Below are 19,210 nucleotides of genomic sequence, written 5' to 3'. Positions count from 1 at the left end.
AAACGTAAAAATAAACTGGGCTTTTCTATTCCTGACAGGACATTTCAACAACCCCACAGGTGCATGTATCAATAATCTACACCCAGTGATTGGCAGCAATCTGCCACAGAAGTTGCAAACTTCTCAACAGACAACAAAATATTTCACGTTTAAACCACATTCAGTTGTATCTGAGAGCAAAATATTCATCTTTTTCTGATTTGCAGCCTGGAAACTTACGTCTGCAGTACAGTTGGAAATGGCTGTATTTCAACATGTTTTCCTTGTGACACCACTTCCAGCTGAGCCTGGCCTTGGTGCAGATGGGGTCAAGCAAAGTCATATGTCTGATAAAAATTCATTAGATGACCATGCTGGATTGAGGAGTCGATGGCACTTTCTGCATCAGGTGTGAAGCAGCACGGCAGAGAGGCCCGCGAGCATCCAGGCTCGCCACCTCGGCCACCCACAGCCACAGTAGCACCAGCCGGTGCACCCTGTGTCTTGGGTGAGCTGGGCAGGCAGCGCTGAGCTGAGCTGAGCTGAGCCTGCGAGCATGGCCTGGCTGCTGCTGGTACCCAACTAGCTGGGGATGTCTGTACCGTGCTGCGACTGCAGGGGGAGGCTCTCTGCATCCAGAACAAGAACTGGGAGAGAAATAAGGTCTGTGGCTGAAACAATTCATTTTCCAATGCAAATAGCCTATTGTAATGATCAAATAATTCAAATCATCGCTTGGGAAAAAACAAAACAAAACATGCAAACTCCTATTCAAAATTGTCTCAGAGCTTGGCACGCATCCTTGGCTTTATACAGAAATTAGCACTCAGGCTTTTCATTCTTGGGTTGAATTTCAGTTTGATACCACCTACCTGGTGACTTGCGTTCGCGTGCCAAAGTCCAGGGACCTCATTGACTGCAGCACTTCAATACAGCCCATGTACTAGGGAAAACAGAGAGACAGAGAGAAAGGAGGACTTTGTTAATATCTAGCACGCAGGTAAAAGGAGGATCACAGAAGGAAGCAAATGTGATTTCAGTTCACTAAGTATATGCAGAACCACAGTCTAAATGGAAAATCAAATCAGCCATCCTAAAGCTGCTTCCTAAATAGATCTCGTTTTACTGAAAAGTGTAGAGATGAGCAATAAAGATACCAGTGGCTTCAACAACATAGCACAAAAAAAAGGTAAAGCACTCCGGGGACACAAAATCCAATCATTCCTTTTTTCCAGTTCTGCTTATTCTCACTGATGAGCTTGTGGCACTGAGCTGGGAGGAATACATAAGTGCTGGAGGGAAAATCCCCGGGAGCAGAGTGGCTCTGGAAGCCCCACGGGACAAATGCACTCAGAGCCCCCATGCAGAAGAGCTCAATGTCCCTTCAGAGCAGCGGGAGGCATTACTAGGCATGAGGAAAACCACTGGCTCCATGCTGCTGCACATCTGATGACAAATAACCTCTGCAGAAGATGAAGGAGGTAGAGTTGCAATTCCAGCTCATAGCAAAAGCTCTTAAGAGCCTGCACTATAAACTGACCTGCTTTAAATTAGAGGCTGACTCCTACACTTCTGTTGTATGGGGCAGAGCTGGGGGCTTTTTCTATAGTCGTTTGGGATTTGCATAGGACTAATTTTCAGAAACATCAAGAATGTGATGGCATGTCAGCCCATAGACTCCTTTGATGTTATGTACAAACCTATGGAACATTTTCATCTCAATGAAGTGTGTTAGGCTAAGTCTATCCACTGAGTTTACCTCTCCAAAATATGTCTTACTAATTCCTTCAGCATTGCTGTAGATACCCATCTCTTTGCTGTTGAAGTGCTTTAACATCTCCCTTTCACAAGGCTGGCATAGGTCTGGGTCTCTCAATTTGCATCCTCTCTTTCACAATGAATTCTTCCAGAGGGAGAAGGGCTTTGGAGAGCATCCTGCAGTGCTCACACAGTGCCCGCGGGCTGCAGTGACAGCCTGCCTGCGCAGACCTCTCCTGCAGGTAGTCAAAGCCTCTGGGATACAGCAGACAACCCGGAAATCACAGGCAGGAACATGCATGCTCTGTCCTCTTGCTCTGAATGGACGGAGGAAGCACGCTCTGTCCAGGGAAAGGTACCGTATTTACCTCCTCTGCCTCGCTTTGCTGTGAATCAATTTTTCTGCTGGGCCATTCAGAGGGGGTTGGATTTAGGTATCTGTTTCAGCTTTGGAGACTTTCCTGAAATGAATGCGTGTGTTAAAAAGAGAACGTTATGTGTGCAGTCAAGCAGGGATTCCACAACAATTGTATTATCCCTATTTTGGTTTCTTTCCAGATAGCAATGTAACCCTTGGGAGAACTCCAGAATTAGGTCAGAGACCTGGAAGGACATCAATAAGAATCTGAAGGGTTAGCAGAACTGCTTCCCTAATGAACATTTAATGACTTTGTAAAGGACTCTGAGAGCTGTCTTACTTGTTAAAGATATTCCTGCTTAACGGGAACAAAGCGAATGAGGAAAATATGTCTAGAGCCTCAGCCTGTAGCACAGCAGTGACCTCTGATCCTACAGTATAAGGTCAAGCATCCTGTGCACTGGTTGGCCGCTCCTCTATCCTTGAAAAAAACAGATTTAGAGGAGTAGGTGAGTCATATGCTGATAAGTGAGTCCCCATTGCATCCTGAACAGATGCGTGGGAAGCTACTCTAAGCAAAGATGAAAAAATCAATATTAGGTTTTTGCATAAGTGACCCTGAGTGAAGCTGAACTTATCAATGATTCACAAAAGACATTTTTTTTTTTTCTTTAAAAGCCTGAGTAGGGAAGTGCATTAACATGGCACCTCACTGCATCTCTCATTTATTTTAGTTGCCATTGGTTATCTAAACCAGCACAGTTAGTAATGGCTGAACCTTCACATCTCAGTAGGAGGGTACAGAGAACCAGCAGAGCCCTGGGCAGGGGGACGCCTGGGGACTGGGACAGAGGAAGTTGGGGTCACAGAGATGGGGAGAAGCCCATGGAGCACATAAAAGGACAATGGGATACCAGAAGCCTATTCAAGAAAACAAAAGACACTCTCTGAGGAAGAAAGAATAATTAACAAACAAACAAGGAAAAAATTAACCCCTCCACAGCTGAGTCCAACAAGCAGTACAACTGGTATGTGAGAGAAAGGGAAAGGCAGGATACAAGGGCAACGCCTGTCTCAGACTTCTGTGTGCCCGGACTCCAGTTCAGGTGGTGCCCCTACTCCCCGTCCTGTACACCCCAAACAGCAGCTCCCACAAAATGCTAGTGGGCTCATCTGGGGATGCAAGGTTGAGGCCAGCTCCTGCTTTCCTGCAGTAGAGAGAGTTAAGCTAAAGCATTAGCAGGGCAGCATCCAGGGGTGCCCTCCGCAGCAGCACACAGCCCTTACCCCAGCCCAAGCTACCTGCCAAGAGTTTTTGTAACGTGGTGACAGCAATATCGAGGGTTCAAATGTGGTGTCCAAGGAAAGGGGTTCATCTTCTGAAGGCCCACAAAGAGGAGCACACCTCAGCTTCACTGAGCTGCTAGGGGAAGCTGGACACAGGCACAACGGTGCTGTAACCAGCCTGGGACAACAAGCACAGATACAACTGCAGAATACAGCTACCTACAGCAAAATAAAATGCCAACACTGAAACAAGCCGAGCACTAAAGACTTGACATCACCAGTGAAAGTGGATGTTGAACCCGCTGATCTGTCAGCAGCAGGATGGAGAGCTCTTGCCAGGTTGAGCAACAGCTCTCGGAAGGGAAAGAACAGACTCACTAGTCCCTGCTGGAAAGGGAACAGCTCCTCTAACGGCGACGTGCGCAAAGCTGTCCTCTGCCTCCCTGCGAAGGGCTGGGGAGAGCAGTGGCACCAGGGGCTGCTTCGTCTCTTGAATCTGGAGGGTAATCTGGCTGCTGCTTCCCCACACGGCTGGGATAGCATCTTTCCACATCTATTTACAAGAGATGATGGAGAGTGACTGCAAACAGGATGAGGGACTGTGTGGGAGGAGATGTGAAGGCACTAGGCAGGCACTAGCCTGAATAAGCTTTTCAGGCACCCTCTAATCCAGACCCACGTCTCATTTCACTCCTTGCCATAACGCAGTCAGTGGCTCCAGCTCCAGCTTGAATGACAGCCAGTGATTCACCCACAGGAATGATACAGGGAGCAGCACACGGAGCTCCTAATTAAACAAATACAGCTGCAGCCTTGCAATTTACCTATTAGTTAAAAGGCATTAATTCATGCATAATGCAAAGAGCAGCTCCTACAGACCCCACAGCCAACTAACAAAAAATCCAAGTGACAGGATTTGCTCACAGAGGCAGTCAGGTAACATGCTGCTGCAAAACAGTCTCTGCCCAAACATATGTTGAGACTACGTTCAAATACCCTAAAAATAAAACACAGCCTCCTGAGCAGAAACTGGCCACAAGCAGCAGTACTGTGTGTGCACATGAGCATGGGATCTGAATCCCATGCAAGCATTTATTTTCCCAGCACTGCTTTAATAAGGCACTTTTAAAGTGAGGGAAAAACCACTTCTGAGCTTCCCATCATCCTCTTTCCTTGCAAGCAAGGGCTGCCTGGGGTGGGTGCTGCCCCACGGAGGGGACACGACTCTGCCATGCAGGGCAGGCAGCTGCAGAGCAGCAGGAGAGTTTCACTTTGATTTGCTTGAATAATTCATCTCTAGCTTTCGATGGATCCGGTGGGAAGAGTGGGCAGAAGCGAGCAGCAGCCACCAGCACACGGCAGGATGATGGCACTGGAGTTATAAGGAGGCAGGCCTCTGCTTTTTACACCAAGGAAAAATTACTTTTGCCTGTAACAACCACAGTGCTGCCCTCCCTGTGGCTGGCTGACGGGCTCAGGGACATGCTCTCACATGTTGCAACACCTGATGTGAGATCCCCCAGCTTTTTTGCCCTGGCAGGAAGGTGAAGCACTGGCCTCCCTCCAGAGACAATGCCAGGAGGCAGCCAGGGGTGCAGGCAAGGAGCAATGCACAGATCACTGTAGTTCTTGTGGGGAAGTTTTCTCAGCCCTTCCTTAGATGCTGCCTGTGGTGGCTTTGAAGTTGAAAAGCCACTGTGTCCACTGGAAATCAGAGACCCCCACAGCGACCCTGGCAGCAGCACTGCGTTCCTGTCAGCTCACAGGTTGCACCACGCTGCCGACCAGCCAGTCCGCAGGCACCAGCAGTCAGCGGGCTGGGGTCATCGCTACGTAACACCCTTAGCAGCCACCAGCCAGGCTGCTAATGAAGAACTTTGGCCCAGGTTTGCACCTTGCAGGAGATTCAAACAGCTCATTGCCCAGCCTGAACCACACTGGCTTCCTCCACCAACCCCTTCCAAAGCCAAAAGTGACGCCTCTCTCATGTCCCCCCCTAAGGGGAGCGGAGAGGCAAAGGCAGCCCAGGGCAGCAGCTGTGCACAACTGCAGGCGTGGGTACCCCCAGGGCACCTGTGAGAGAGTACAAAACCCAGGTAGAATGGGCTGGAAAAGAGACTGGACATCTTCAAGGAAGAAAAAGGCACATTAAAGACCATTAAGCACATAAAAATCCCCACTAGTAGTTTGTCAGTGCTAGCATAACTCTCCTCATGTGCTTGCCCTGCTCACACCTTCCTCCCTGTAGCAGCGGTGGTGCAGACAGACAGGCTGGGCCTTGGCCTGTCCTGCTCCTCCTGCCCACCAGCGTGGCCTCTTCCCTAAGGGGCCACGAGCTGTGGCTTTTTGTCATGAAGAACAGCTTTTGATAAATGGAAATCTTCCTGCAAAAGTCTGACCATCTCATTCACAGGTTTTCAATTTTTAAATACATTTTGAGAAAAACCCAGGGAAAAGTTCGTAAATATACAGACACACACACATATTTTCGTTCTCTTTTTAGTTTTTTGCTGAAAAACCACTTTCTGCAGCATGATACCCAGACCAGGGCTCCAAGGGAATTGGTTCAAAACTGCTCTGGCCCTGTGCTCCTGGCTGTGATAAAGCAAACGGCCTAGAAATGTGTGGGTTTCTGTTAAGAAGCAATTACCCAGAGAAGTGCATGGGCCTTGGAGACGGTGCTGGGTGCGAGAGGCGCAGCCCCGTGGGACCGGGCGTGCACAGGTGGGTGCTGCGGGGCTGCCACGGGCCCCGTCCCCCTCAGCCCGCAGAGCAAGCGCCACCCCAGCACCCTACAGCCCTGAGCCCCCGGCTCATGATTCACAGCTGCGGCTCCGAAGCCATGAATCACCAGAGCCCATCTCCTTCCTGCGAGAGCCCTGGCTGCACACACGCCTGTAGTTAGTTATTTACAACAGGCGATGCAGAGCAGCTCTCCGGCTGCAGTGTCAGGGTGCCACGTGCCAGGGAAGCGGCTGCAGCTGAAACACCACAATTTTTCCCTGTCCTGAGCACAGGAGAGGCACTGGTGGCTCCTTGGGACCAGGAAAGGGCTGCCCTGAACGCCCGCTCCTCACGTAGAGGCGGGGAGCAGCTCCCGGTTGACCTGTTGCACCCTCCATGGACAACAGCAGGAGTGCGTAGGGGACAGGTGCCCACGTGAACTTTCTCAGGGCATACTCCTCATTGTTCTGAACTCTTACGTTAGAAGTAGTCAGGCTCCTTTTACTCTAGAGACAAGCAACTGATTTTATATCTATATGATGGCATCTATCCATATATATATGCCATCAAACTGCTAGCACAGGATCAACCTGTATATTGGTAAAACTCCTTTAAGACAAAGGATGCTGCAAACAACCTGTACCATATTATTTCGGTAGAATACCATTATACTTTAAAATATCTGGAAATGGCATTCCCTTTCCGTATTTTAGTCAAATAGCACGTTTCAAACCAATATGAACATCATCTCCCAAAGATTCATGCATTACTGACTTAAGCTCAGCCACAGAGCCTTACTCCACGTTAGGTCCAGTGGCACCATCCCGCTGATTCTCAGTGGTCTCATAGGGGCCACTGGTGCAGGGCAGTGCTGAGAGCTGGCTCTTATCCTCCTGCTCAGGAGCAACCACGTCCCCGGCTCTCCCTAATGAGCAAGAACAAGGACAAGTGCCTCTTGGAATATCCCTCAGGCTCGTCACAGCCATAACAAACACCAGTGGGAGACTCAAGTCCCATGGCCACTATGGGCACCGTTTAGAGACAATCTCAGCTCCAGATGGGCGGCATTGTGGGAAGGCGTGTAACAGGTAGAACGTGAACAAGGCCAAGGTAAATATCCATCTCGTAAAACCTGCAGCAAACTGTGTACAAAGTATGTTTTGAAAGATAACACCATGGGAATCAGAGCTGTCAGGGATTCTATTAAATACTAATATTTGGACTCTTTGTTATTCACACGAGCATCTTGGGGGAACAGGTGCTGTTACAGGTCTCAGCTTTGTCACTGGAGCCCAGGTGGCACACGGCCGTGACACAGGTGCCCAGTGATCACCAGTCACGCACAGCCACAGCTGCCTTCCAGGGACACGCAATGAGCTCAGCATCACCTCTTCTTAAACCAAGCCTAGAAAGACAATTTCTGCCTCACTCCAGTCTATAGGGGACAGCTTCTGCCCTAAGGCATTTCATTACTTCACCATATTATTGCCTTTCTAAAATAACTGTAGATCCTCTCCATGTAAGTGACAAATCCTCTTCAAAATCCGATTAAGCTTTCAAGGCCAAAGATCTCCAGCAGCAGCAATCCCTGTAACGTAGACCTGACCCTCCTCCTAAAATGGTCTCTGGGAAGATCCCAATGATCCCATACCCAACAGGGCACGAGAAGCTGCATAGGGACAGTGGGTGTCTCCAAACGCCACAGGAGGGAGGCTGAAGTCCGGGGCAAGGGGGTAGGGATTGGGATAAAGGTTGGGAGCAGCTCCCAAGGCTGCTTGGCCCCTCAGCCTCTCGGCCCCGCTTTGCCTCCAGGCGAGACCATCCCTCTGTACCACACTCCTGCAGCCCTGCGCCCCTGGCTGCTTCCCAGCCCATCTGAGGCTCCATCGCCAGCTCCCAGAGAAGCCTCCTGCTCCCTAGGGAAATGAGCAACTTGCCTGTGCTGTGATGCTGAAGCTCCAGGCTGTTTATTTACCAACCTGCTTGTTACTAAAGGGGCTGGTTGAAAAAAACACCAAGAGTTTGGCCAGGACACATCAGCAAAGCTCTCGCGGCTCTCCTGGGGCTGGCTCCTGCAGGCCCACAGCCATGGCAGCAACAGTAGTGGGAATATGCAGCAAAGAGGCAGGGAAACAACATTTCCCTCTTGTGTTGGGAGGCTCCTGCCAGTGACCTCCCTTCAGAGACATTCCCCATTAAATGGGGTGACTTCCAGAAAGACCAGCAGAAAACCATGCTGGAAATACAACCTGGAGAGCAGCAGGAAGGGACAAGCCCTTCCCCACTTCACATGACCTTCCTGTCAAGTCTGTCTCATTTTTTGCTGGCTTTTCTGTCTTTCTTGCTCATGTACTTCCTGGCAGGTGACACCTCAGTGCCTCTGCTCTTGGCCCCGGGCCAAAACAGAAATCTGGGAAATTCCCCCTGTGCTTCATCATCTCCTCCCCATGTCAGAAACTGAATTCTTTAAGTGTGCCTCTGGCATTAGCATTTCAGTATTTGAATCTCTATAGGTACCTCAAAGCCTTAACCACAAGCAACACTGCATTGGGCACTGCTCAAACCACAGCACACCAGGCAGTTCCTGCATGGTGGGGGCACTGGGCATCACACCATCCGCCAGCGCAGCCCTTTGCAGGCTGGCAGAAAGCTGGAGCTGGCCACCTGGAGCTGCGGTGGCCCTTGTACTGTCGCTGTAAGTCACAGTCTCATTCATCTATTTCAGCAGCTTGCTGGTGTCAAAACCTCAAGTGTTCACGTTAGTACTAGAATTTAAAGAAAAGCAAACATAAAAGGACACATATCAGCACGATTAAATAGTGCATCCCCTCCCTCCACCTGCTGCACCTCAGGTGAATGTCCTGGGGCCTCCTGCAGCTCCACTCACAGCAGCTGGTGCCGTGCTGGGACATCCTCACCTTTCAGTCAACATCCCATCAAACCAGCTGTGCTACCGCTGCCGGACAGCAAGCAGGCATCTCATTCCTGCCTGGTGAAAGGTGAACACAGCTACCTCCCCATGTTGCTCTTCTCCCCTCTTACTTGCCTGCCCTCCTGCTGCATTTGGAAAGCAACTTGGCCTTGCACCTCTTTAGACCTTTCTGCTTGCGAAACGTCATAGGGGTGGACACAAATTTTGCATGGTTTATGGTTTTTTTACTCTTTCTGGCACATTTTGATACTTCCTGTACACCAAACTGAGAGCTTACACACACACACACACACACACACACTCTCTCTTAGCACCCTGCCTGCAGCCACCAGAAGGAATAGATGCTGGTTAATAATCCCTTGTACAGACTGCTCCTGTGGTCCTCCTTGCGTGTCAGGGACAGGCACGAGGGCTGTGAGAGCTACAGGAGCCCTTGGGTCAGGCCAGCCATTACAAGAGTATTTGTGAAGCAGGTTTAGATAGCTCTCTCTGCCATTTCCCCATGGTCTGCACTGGCTGCCTCCAGGCAAGCAGCAGGCAGTGTTTGCCCAGGAGTGCTTTTGACAGAAGAAGCAAAGCACTAAAATGTGCAGGGTCAGAGGTTCAGAGCATAGAGAAAGAAGCAATGGCCAGCAAACAGTGAGGTCCAGCCACAAAAATTTAAAGTCCAGAGAGGAAAATAAAATTAAAAAGCTCCCAGGTGTGGCAGGGGTAGAGGGAGCAAAAGCACAGAGCCCAGGAGCCATGGTCTCCTCTCGGCCATTGACTGTTAATTAGAAGATGATACACACCAACCCCAGTCCACAACACGAAAAATACCCAGAAAGGCTATTTCAGGGTGTCTTCCAAAGAAGTACATCACCATTACCAAGAAAACCAGACACAGCCCTATAGCATCAAAGGAGGATGGCTTTTGCATCCTGCCCGCTCCCCTCCCAGAGCAGGAGGCACGGGGGAGAGGTGGTCTGGGCAGCAGCAGCGGTCCCAGCACCTCTCCCACACCCTCCATGACAAATACGTTAGCAGCGTGGGCCAGCGTGCACCTAGTGCCTGGGAGCTGCTCTGCAAGGATGGGAAGCCTTTTCCGTGGGCCTCCTCCACCCTCCAACATGCATTTCTGGCCAGAGCAACCCCTGTTTCAATTGCAACTCAGCTGCACTCCTCAGAGAGTCTAAAGATAGTCTTTTGAAAACGGATGTTGTGTCACCTCTGGGAATGGCTGTGGTCCTTTTAACTCCCTCAGTTAGACACCACATCCCTGTGCACACCAGGAGACAGGAAATACACGGGAGAAGTCAGTGATTTGGAGCACTGGCTCCAGAAGCGAGAACACGGAGGTCACCCTGCAGCCACCTGAGCAGTTTGCTTTGTCAGAGCATGGAAGCCCTGGGAGTACTCACCCGCACGCTGTAGGTTGTTCCTGGCTCCCCCACGCCTTCGCCGCTCTGGGTGAGGGTCCTGTCCTGCCTGCCCACAGGAGCAGCCTCCTCAGCTCCCCGCACGGCGCAGTCGCCCGCCGGCTTTGGGGTTAGGGCCAGCTTGTCCAGGTCGGGCTGTGGATAAGAGGCCGAGAGGCAGCTGATCTCAGGTGAGGTTGGGCTGCTTGGGATGGTAACGCACTCCGTGAGTTTAATTCGTGGCACCTCTTTCGTTCCCAGACAGAAGCTTTTCAGCCCCGGCAGATTTGACGGGTTGGCCAGTTTAATGTTGGCCATCCGTGGGATCAGCGTGCACAGGGTGGTGCAGGTGTCCTGTGGCCCCAAGGAGACATCTTCCGTCAGTAAATTAGGTGTTGAAGAAGGGGAAGAGGAGGAAGAACCTTTGATATTTAAAGACGTATTTTGTGCACCTTCATCTAGGGATGTTATCGAATCATTCCTGAATCGGCTGTACTTAGCTCTGTGCAGCATTCCTGGATGTCTGAATAACCCTACATACAGGATGTGTCCACCGAAGCTCTGCTGGCTGCGTTCTCTCATAGCCTTGGCAGGTCTGTAACTGGATACTCTTGCATAAATTGGCTCTTGTAGATAAATTATATGGAAATCAAACAAGTCAAACAATTTTAAAAACAGAAACCTATTGGCTATTTTTGCTGACTCCCTCTCGAGTGGTTTATTTTCCTCAATGGACCAGACTTAAAACTGGATGGATGTCTGGTATCTTGTAAGCAGTAATAAAAGCAGCATACAGGAAAGCACATCGGTGGTACGGCAGCTTAAACTGAAGAGCCGCTATCCAAACCTGCCTTCGTTCCTGTCTCAAGCCTAAATCCCACCTAGCGCTGAAGACTCACAGTTGTAGCAGCGTTAATCGCGGAGTCCTGGCCGCAGCGAAAGCTCAAGCATATTCCGCACAAAGCAAGAGAGCTACAAGCTCAAACACATTTGCAGACCGGCACGAACCCGGGAAGGTGCCCAGCGCTCTGCATTTCCATCGCCGGCTGCCCCCGAGGCGAAGAGCATCCCTGCGCTGCAGCGCTCCTGCCCCGCGGGCAGGCACAAACCCAGGATTTTAAGAAAAAATACCGAACGGCGCCGGCAGCTCTCGGCGTCAGCCTCGCTACTGCTTGCCGGAACACCAGCCCCACAATCCCGAAACGACTGGACCGAACCAGCCCCCGGGCGCTGTTTCCCGCAGAGCGGCGGGGCAGGAGCGGGGCAGCGCCCGAGCCGCCCCCGCCGCAGCCCGGGCCGCCGCCGCCGCCGCCGCCGCTTTTATGAATGAAGTTTTTTGTGAATGAGGCTGGCGCGTGCAGGCGGGCAGCGCCGTGAATGGCGCTCGGCGGGCGGCCGCGGCCCGGCGGCCCCCGGGGTGCCCGGCGCAGCCAATCGCCGCCCGCCGCCGGCTCACGCGCCCTCAGCGCGCGGGGAGCGGGGCGCGGCGGGGGGGGGGGGGCGCGCGGGGGCGGCGGGACCCTCTGGGTGGTGCCCAAAATCCCTCCAAAGCCCCTTTCTGCGGCCCGGCCCGGCCCCCTCCTCCTTGGCCGGCGGCAGGGGCAGAGCCGAGGCTCAGCGGGGGCCGGGGCGCCCCCGGGCTGTCCCCAGCACCGAGGGAGGGGCAGGCTGGGCCCAGCGCCCCCCGCTCTGCAGCTCAGCTCCAGCCCCCAGCCCGGCTCCAGCACCGCCCGTACCGCTGGCGGCCAGAGCAGCGAGCCGGGTCCATCTTAGGGCCTGAAAATACCTGGGCCCTCCGCGGGGGGCCCCGAGCCCTCGGGCAGCGCGGGGGGAGCAGGAGTGCAGCGCCAGGGGGGTCAGGCCGGGAGGGGAACTCCGGCCCCTCGGCCTCGGTGCCCTCCGTTGGCTGAGGGCTTTTCTCTCGCTGGATTTTCAGTCTTGAGCTCACCTTCCCTGAGCTCACAGTGATGCTGGCCTCGCTCTCTCCTCGCCTTCAGTGCTGGAAATCAGCTGCTGGTGGGTGAGGAGAGACCGTGCTGCCCTGCCTGGGGCAGAGACAGCGCTCAAACGCAGCCATCGCATTTTTTTTCCTCTTGCACGAAAGCTGATATTAATCCTAAAAGATGCAATAGTTGCTACAATAAAGTAGGAAAAACCCCAGCCCAGTCTCTGCTAATGAAACACGGCTCAAAGAGGAAGTGGCTGCTTTTGAATCAATCCTTTTTGGGGAGGATGGCTCAGACTGCTCACAAAACCAAACCCAAAGGCAAAACCTGGACCAGCCGCAAGTTACAAAGAGTGACTAATTTCTCATGAAGCTTTAATGATGGCTTTGAGCACAAAAGGATAGAAAATGTTCAGAAGTGATTAGCAGCACTATTGATTGTACATAAAGCACAGAAACTCTCTTAGCATGAACATTTTTCTTTCTTAACTCCTTCATTTCGACACCACCCTAGAACATGACATACACACGGCTGGAAGAAACCACCGGGATGGAGAGGGCAGGGTGCCCTCGCTGGCGAGGAGGAGGGACTGGAGGGGGGAGCGAGCTGTGCTTACCATAAAGAGGACACCAAGGACCAGCATTCAGGGAGATGCTGATGCCTCAGGCTCCTGTCTTGGGGGACCTCCCAGATTTCTCTTCTTACTACCACGAAAAACATGGAACCAGACAAACCAAATCTCTTCCTGTGAGATCATCCTTACCATCCTTCCCACCTTTTCTCTGAGCACACAGCAAGAATCTTCCTGCCTTACAGCAGCTCCTCAGCGTAGATGACAGCACCAGGAAAGGGTGGTTTGGCGACCAGGATGCTCACCCACGCCTTAGCTCAGGTAGAGACTAGTTCACGGCCGTGGGCTGCCCCTGGCCTGTGCTGGTCCTCATCCCTGAGCCCTTCTGCCAGCTGCTCCTTCCTCAGGAGGCAATTTGAGTCTTCCTTACCTGTGTGAGTGAGAAGAGGGGCAGGTGGGGGCCCTGCTGGCCCTCAGGAGATGCAATCCCCAGTGTGTCCTACTACAGCAAACAGAGCTGCCAGGTGAAAAGGGTTAACAGCATGGGCTTTAAACCTGTGTGGTGAAAGGGGACATTTTCAAGAAAAAGAAGCAATAATACACCAGCCTGTCCTTCACTAATTGCCCAGGAGCTGTCTCCAGCCCTGCGTGCAGCAGCACCTGCTGCCCCTTGGCTGAAGTGTTGTTGCCCTCCCGGGTTGCTGGGGGGGCTTCCCCAGAGAGGTAGGGGAGGCCGGTACATTAAGCAGCACTTCTCGGCTCACAGGCACAAGCAAGTGCGATTACAGTGTGGGAGGTGAAGAATAGCTGGTGCTTTACAGCAAGTTCCAGAGAAAAATGCAATTGTGACAAGCTCTGCTTTAAGCAGTGATCAAGAAATACAAGCTCAAGAGCAGAACCCAGCAAAGAGCCGCATTGTCCAAGGAATAGTAGCCATTGCAGGGAGGGGGAGGAGGGAAAAGAAAAATGCCATGCCTTTGTAAATTAAAAAGCTTTTTTCTCAAGGCTAAAAACAAGATTTCTGTTTAAGATACTGAAAAATCGGCCTCTAACCAGCACTGAGAACAAAGCTCCTTTAAGCATTGGGAAACTGAGCCTACAGCCTTGTATGCTGCCTAAAAGGAGCCTGTGTTTCTTGTTCACAGCTCGAGTTCCTGGTTGCCTGCAGCGCTCAGGGCCTGGGGAGCTGCCCCAGCTCGCTCCCCACCTGCCTGCCACTGCCCCAGGAAGACACAGGGAAAAGTCATTTTGCCCCTCACACAGTTGCTGATGCTGACATGCAACAGCGCATGGTGCCGAAGGGCTGTGCCGTGAGCATTTTCTCAGGCAACGTGGGAATGCTCTTCTGATGCACAGTTAGAAGCTGAAACCTCCCTCGGTCGCTATGTTACCAGCCCCATCACACCCAAACTCTCCATCACACCCTGCTTACAACCCCAAACAGTCTCTCAGCCTCAAATATGCTGCATGAAAAACTGATGTGAGCAGCCCCCTGTCATGTGTTGTCACAGGGGACAGGACCTTCGGCAGGTGTAACCCCATTGACAGGGCACCATTACACAGGCGCAGGAGGAAGCAGTTAACCAGCTCCAGCCCCCTCTAACACCCCTCTGAAAGAGCTGCAGAGATGGAGGCGAGCTAGCAGCAGCCACTTCACCAGCATCACTGCAGGAAGCCTTTGCGGCAGGAAGGAGCAGTGTCAGCCCGGAACCCCAGAAGCCCCCCCCGGGGCACCCTTGGGAGTGACACCATTTCAGACTTGGGGCTGTGGGATCACAGCTCCTGCAGGCAGTTACCACCTCCCCACCAGCTGCCCCTTGCAGCGTGGGGGCCAGGGAAGGCGGATGCCGGGACATGTGCACATGGTGCTCACCGGTGACAGGAGAGCTCAAGGCCAACTGGGGACCAATTCAGAAGAGAGCAGCCAGCTCAGCAGTCTTGCACCGGGAGTGCGTGTGGGCAGCACAGGGAGTGAAGCTGTCGCTCACCTGAAAAGCAGTTGCACTCTTGCAGGAGCCCAGAGGAAGCTGTTACGTGCTTCTTGCAACTGGCACGACAGAGACTGGCGTTTCTGGTAGAACATGGAGTAAACGGGGGATTTTTTTTTTCCTGTATAAATAGCAACAGCAGAGTTAATTCATGCTAAGGTGCACCGAGCTGATCCGCCTTCCTTCCTCATTGACATGCCTGGCTGATGCTGGCAGAAATCAGCAGTGTTACAGAACACCAGGAAAACCCGTAGCCGGCAAGGTGGTGGCAGGTACCTTTGGGAAGCCCTGGAGCACGCTTATTTGCACTAGCAAAAGTCACACACAGCCACTGTTTCATTTCAACTGTGAGAATTTGCCACATATTGAATCATTCTCACTATTTTATCTCCTACAGGTACATTTCCCTTGTTCTGAATGAGTTAAAACCAGGCAAATTTGACAACTGCAGCCCACCTCCTACTTTTCAGGAGAGTCGGAGGGGGTTTGCATGGGCTAGAACCACAGAGCTGAGAGCTAATGGGTTTGAAGAGGACAAAGGCAGGGCGCTGGCTACAAAAGCAGAGTCAGAGATTAGACTATCGCTGCTTTTCTGTTCTAGGTTGAAGAATCCAACAGTGCTAATCCCAGAAACCCTGTCCTAGGGTGATTTAGAGACAAATTGCAATTTCCCTTTTAGGCACCACGCCTTTTTTTTGCTCAGCCCAGTTTAACCCTATATAACAACGTTGCTTTGTCCACAACGACAGCTACAAGACAGCAGAACGGGGCTGGGATAAGACAGCAGAAGTCAGGGCTGCTCTGCCTGGGCAAAGGGCGCATCCTTACAGCTGAGCATGCGAGTGGAAGGACCCAGCATGGCACGCAACAGGGTTTAGCTGGATGTGCTTCATGCCCTTCCTTTTCACCTCCTCTTTGCCTGGTAACACCACCACGTCCTCCTTCAAACACTGCTGGGCTTTGCCTTTTCCACCAGGACTGCACCATAGCAGAGGGGAAGGGCAAAAAGCTGGAGACTCCTGTGCAAGGGCACAGCAGTTGCTCAACAGTCAGCACAAAACCAGTCCTTGCAGCTCTGAGGGAAAGCAGACATCAAAGATAAACCCCACATGCCCCAGGCTATCGCCAGCACTTGAGAAGAGGTGAGAGCTGAACACTGGAGGAGAGCACAGCGTGGGGGACCCACGCCATGGCTGTCCCTTCTGCAAGGTGGATGATGCCAGCCTCTGCATGCTCAACAAGGACGTACTGAACACATCTGAGCTTGTCAGAGCTGCTGCAAGCCATCAGAAAACAACATATTGCCCTAACCACTGCTTTCTGAAAGGACATCTGCACACCAAGAGACCAAAGATACATTCAGCCGCACTTGCTGGCCGGCCTCAGCACTACTTGCAAGGAGGCCAAGTGGCCATGGGCAAAACCCAGCATCATCTGATGTCTGTTGTACCACAAAGTGCTGAAAGCAACAGCAGATTAAGCATCTAGTGCCTGGCTCCAGCTCTGAGCGCAGCCCCGCAGCAGGAGGGATACAAAGACAAATTTCAGCCTAAGTAGCCTAAAGCTTCATCTCTACAGAATTACCCACCACATGAAACAAGTCTCAGCAACAGCACCACAAAACTACTGTCAGCTCAAAAGGAAGTTGGAAGCAGTCACGCTTCAGTGGCATCACAGGCCTTGGCAGCCATGCAGTAGCAGGCAGGGAACATATTTTTCTGCAATTCACCTTAAAGATATATTTTTGTAGGGCAATCCTCTAACACAGACTTGAAAAGAATAAATCCCACAACACAGTTGAACTTCTCCCAGTGTCTCCTTAGCTGTGCAGAGGAGACCCAGGGAAACACTTAAGGACATACCCTCACTCAGCAGCTCCTGCTTCTGTCCTTAGGTGGTTGTCTTTAACTTGGCTGTCATAAATCAGGCAGGAAACCTTGATGTTGGGGCATTTCCAGTTGCTTTTGTTAATTTTCTCCCTTCCTCTACAGTCAACATCCCTCCATGAGGAAGAGGAGCTTCTTCCAGTTCTTGCTACCCACAGCTTCTTTGCCAAACATCCTCGCCTCTCCAGTTCTCACTTACTCCTCAAGGCAGTCGATGGCAGAAGGGGCATTTACCTTCTCAAGTGCAGCTGGTAAAGCCACAACAGTTTGGAACAATACTCTCAGGGGCAGAATCCATCTGAAAATGCCTCCTTCTCTTTCAGGAAATGCATTGTGAAGAGTTTAATGCTCTAAATAACTTCTGTTTAGCTTTTTTTCCCTTAAAGATGCCACCCAACAGGAGACAGATGATGTGTAACACTCCCACAAGTTTAAAATTTCAATATTTATTGTTGCTTTATAACTCTACAAGAAATGAGTAACCTACTATATAGAGGCATAAAGCCTTATAGAAGCACAAAGTGGTTGTTAACTTTCCCAATAAATACAGGCCCAACGCCTGCGTGCGTGGTGCTACCACAGCCTCCAGAGGAACCTGCGCCCAAGCAGAGCTGCCACACAGATAACTGTGGGAACTGCAGTTTACTCTGTGCCCCCCTCCCCATCTCCCTTTCTACAAGCAAGTCTGTTATCAGTGCTACATGATTACTAAATTCCTCTTTACTCATTTAAGTACTACTCTTGGAAAACTTGGAAAACAACACTGTGATAGCTGGGCGTTTTAGATAGCGTCCAGATGGACACCCACACACATCCGCCTCACAAGAGAGCGCTCACCAAGCGTCAGTGGAAAACTCGTTTAACAGCTACGAGTGTACCAGGGGCCTGTAGCTGTTGCCAAAAAGTACATTCCAGATTAGTCTTCCCTGCATTTTGCTAACTCATAAAAGACCCCAAAAGGTAAACAGTCTTCAGCTGCATCAGCTCCTTTAGAGTTTGTTGGGGTTTTTTTTAAAGCAGTATTGGACAAAAAAAAAAATTAAAAAAAAATCCCTACCTTTTATACACAGAGACCCCAAAAATCTGAAAGCAAATCCAAAAACCAATCTTTGTTGCATAAGTAGTGCAATTTGTCTGACTGGGGTTTTTCCACGCATTACAGACACGCGGATTCACGAGCTTCCAGCCCTGTCCCTGTAACCCTGGTATCCGAGAGCTGAGGCTGCTCTCGGAGTGCAGGCAGGGCTAGTGCTGCTTGTAGGAACTTCAGTGCAGCAGCAAGGGAAGGAGCAATTTTTTTCTTGTGGTGGTTCTTCTTTGTGCAGCAATGCAAACTACCATTAAAAAAATTCTAACTAGAGGCAAGGAACTTTCTTCAAGGGCACTACAAAACAGCTAGTGTTTTTTTAAATGGTAAAGAAATGGAGAGAGAAGAAAATACAGTTTGTAAGGCTTTGGGGTAATTAATTTCCTTGTCATTTCCACAGCACAAGTCACATGGTGCCACCTACTATTTTGTACTTTGCAAAAATTCATATCAGGTTAAGATGACACAGGCAAAAGCCAGATGTGAGGAGTAATTCTGACAGCAAGTGATAGCACCTACAAAGTAAGGTTTATAACAAGCACCCTCAACAGAAGGCAACTGCAATAGCAGAATTGAAACATGAAGTTAATGCACATAAATAGAAAACTCAAAAGTTACAGGATGAAGCTGTATCCTTTTTGAATTGCTACAAATATTCTCACACGTGGGAGTTGCAAAACCAGTTAATGACACTGTTACTAGAGCCACGGAAGCGTGAGCAGTTACCAGTGAGTCACTGGAGAACAGGGGACAACATGCTGAGAACTTCGTGTTATTTTCCAAAGGTGACTTCATGCACTAGGATAACAATAAAGGAGGTCAACTTTAATTCTCATACATTAGCAGCATGCAAGAAATCCTAGTTTTTGAAGGTGCCTGTGGTTACTCTTACTCATTTGCTCTTAAGTAAAAAGTAATTTCCAACTCTATGTCAGACCTAGTTCAGTCCCATGGTCTCTGCAGAATGGTAGGTTCTTCTAAGTAAAATTTTTCTGGTCATCATTGAGATGGTGCATGATGACAGGGATCTGGACTCCGTAATGTGAGAAATCCTCTGCTAATCCTGTTTTTCTCCTCAGGGTCTCTGCCAGTGACCATTCAGTCCAGGTGACTGGTGGGGCTCAGCTCCTGCACTAGGGCCCGGGGCACCCCCAGCCCGAGGCAAGGAGCCACCGCGTGGCTTCTGCGGCCAAGCACGGTGTAACACAGACCTTCCCCATCTCCCGTGGTGCCAGGGCAGCATTTACAGACTCAGGATAAAGCGTTTGTGAACAAACATAGCACTGTAATAAAGCCG

At 51.0% G+C, this 19,210-nt stretch overlaps 1 protein-coding gene across 2 annotated transcripts in view; it reads right to left on the bottom strand.

Moving 5' to 3' along the window:
* The window catches only part of SHC4 (SHC adaptor protein 4), a 34,326-nt gene extending 22,611 nt beyond the window's left edge, over positions 1 to 11,715 (bottom strand). For both annotated transcript variants that reach the window (XM_074880129.1, XM_074880130.1), the window contains exons 1-2: positions 10,439 to 11,715; positions 852 to 922 (exon numbers count right to left, since the gene is read on the bottom strand). In XM_074880129.1, the coding sequence (XP_074736230.1) occupies positions 852 to 922; positions 10,439 to 11,017 (650 nt within the window). In that variant the 5' untranslated portion in view covers positions 11,018 to 11,715. The remainder of the gene's footprint in view (positions 1 to 851; positions 923 to 10,438) is intronic.
* Between the last annotated feature and the right edge of the window lie 7,495 nt (positions 11,716 to 19,210).

The sequence above is a fragment of the Strix uralensis genome, chromosome 11 (genome assembly GCF_047716275.1).
Source record: "Strix uralensis isolate ZFMK-TIS-50842 chromosome 11, bStrUra1, whole genome shotgun sequence".
NCBI classification, from domain to species: Eukaryota; Metazoa; Chordata; class Aves; order Strigiformes; family Strigidae; genus Strix; species Strix uralensis.
This window is presented reverse-complemented; position numbering and strand designations above follow the sequence as displayed.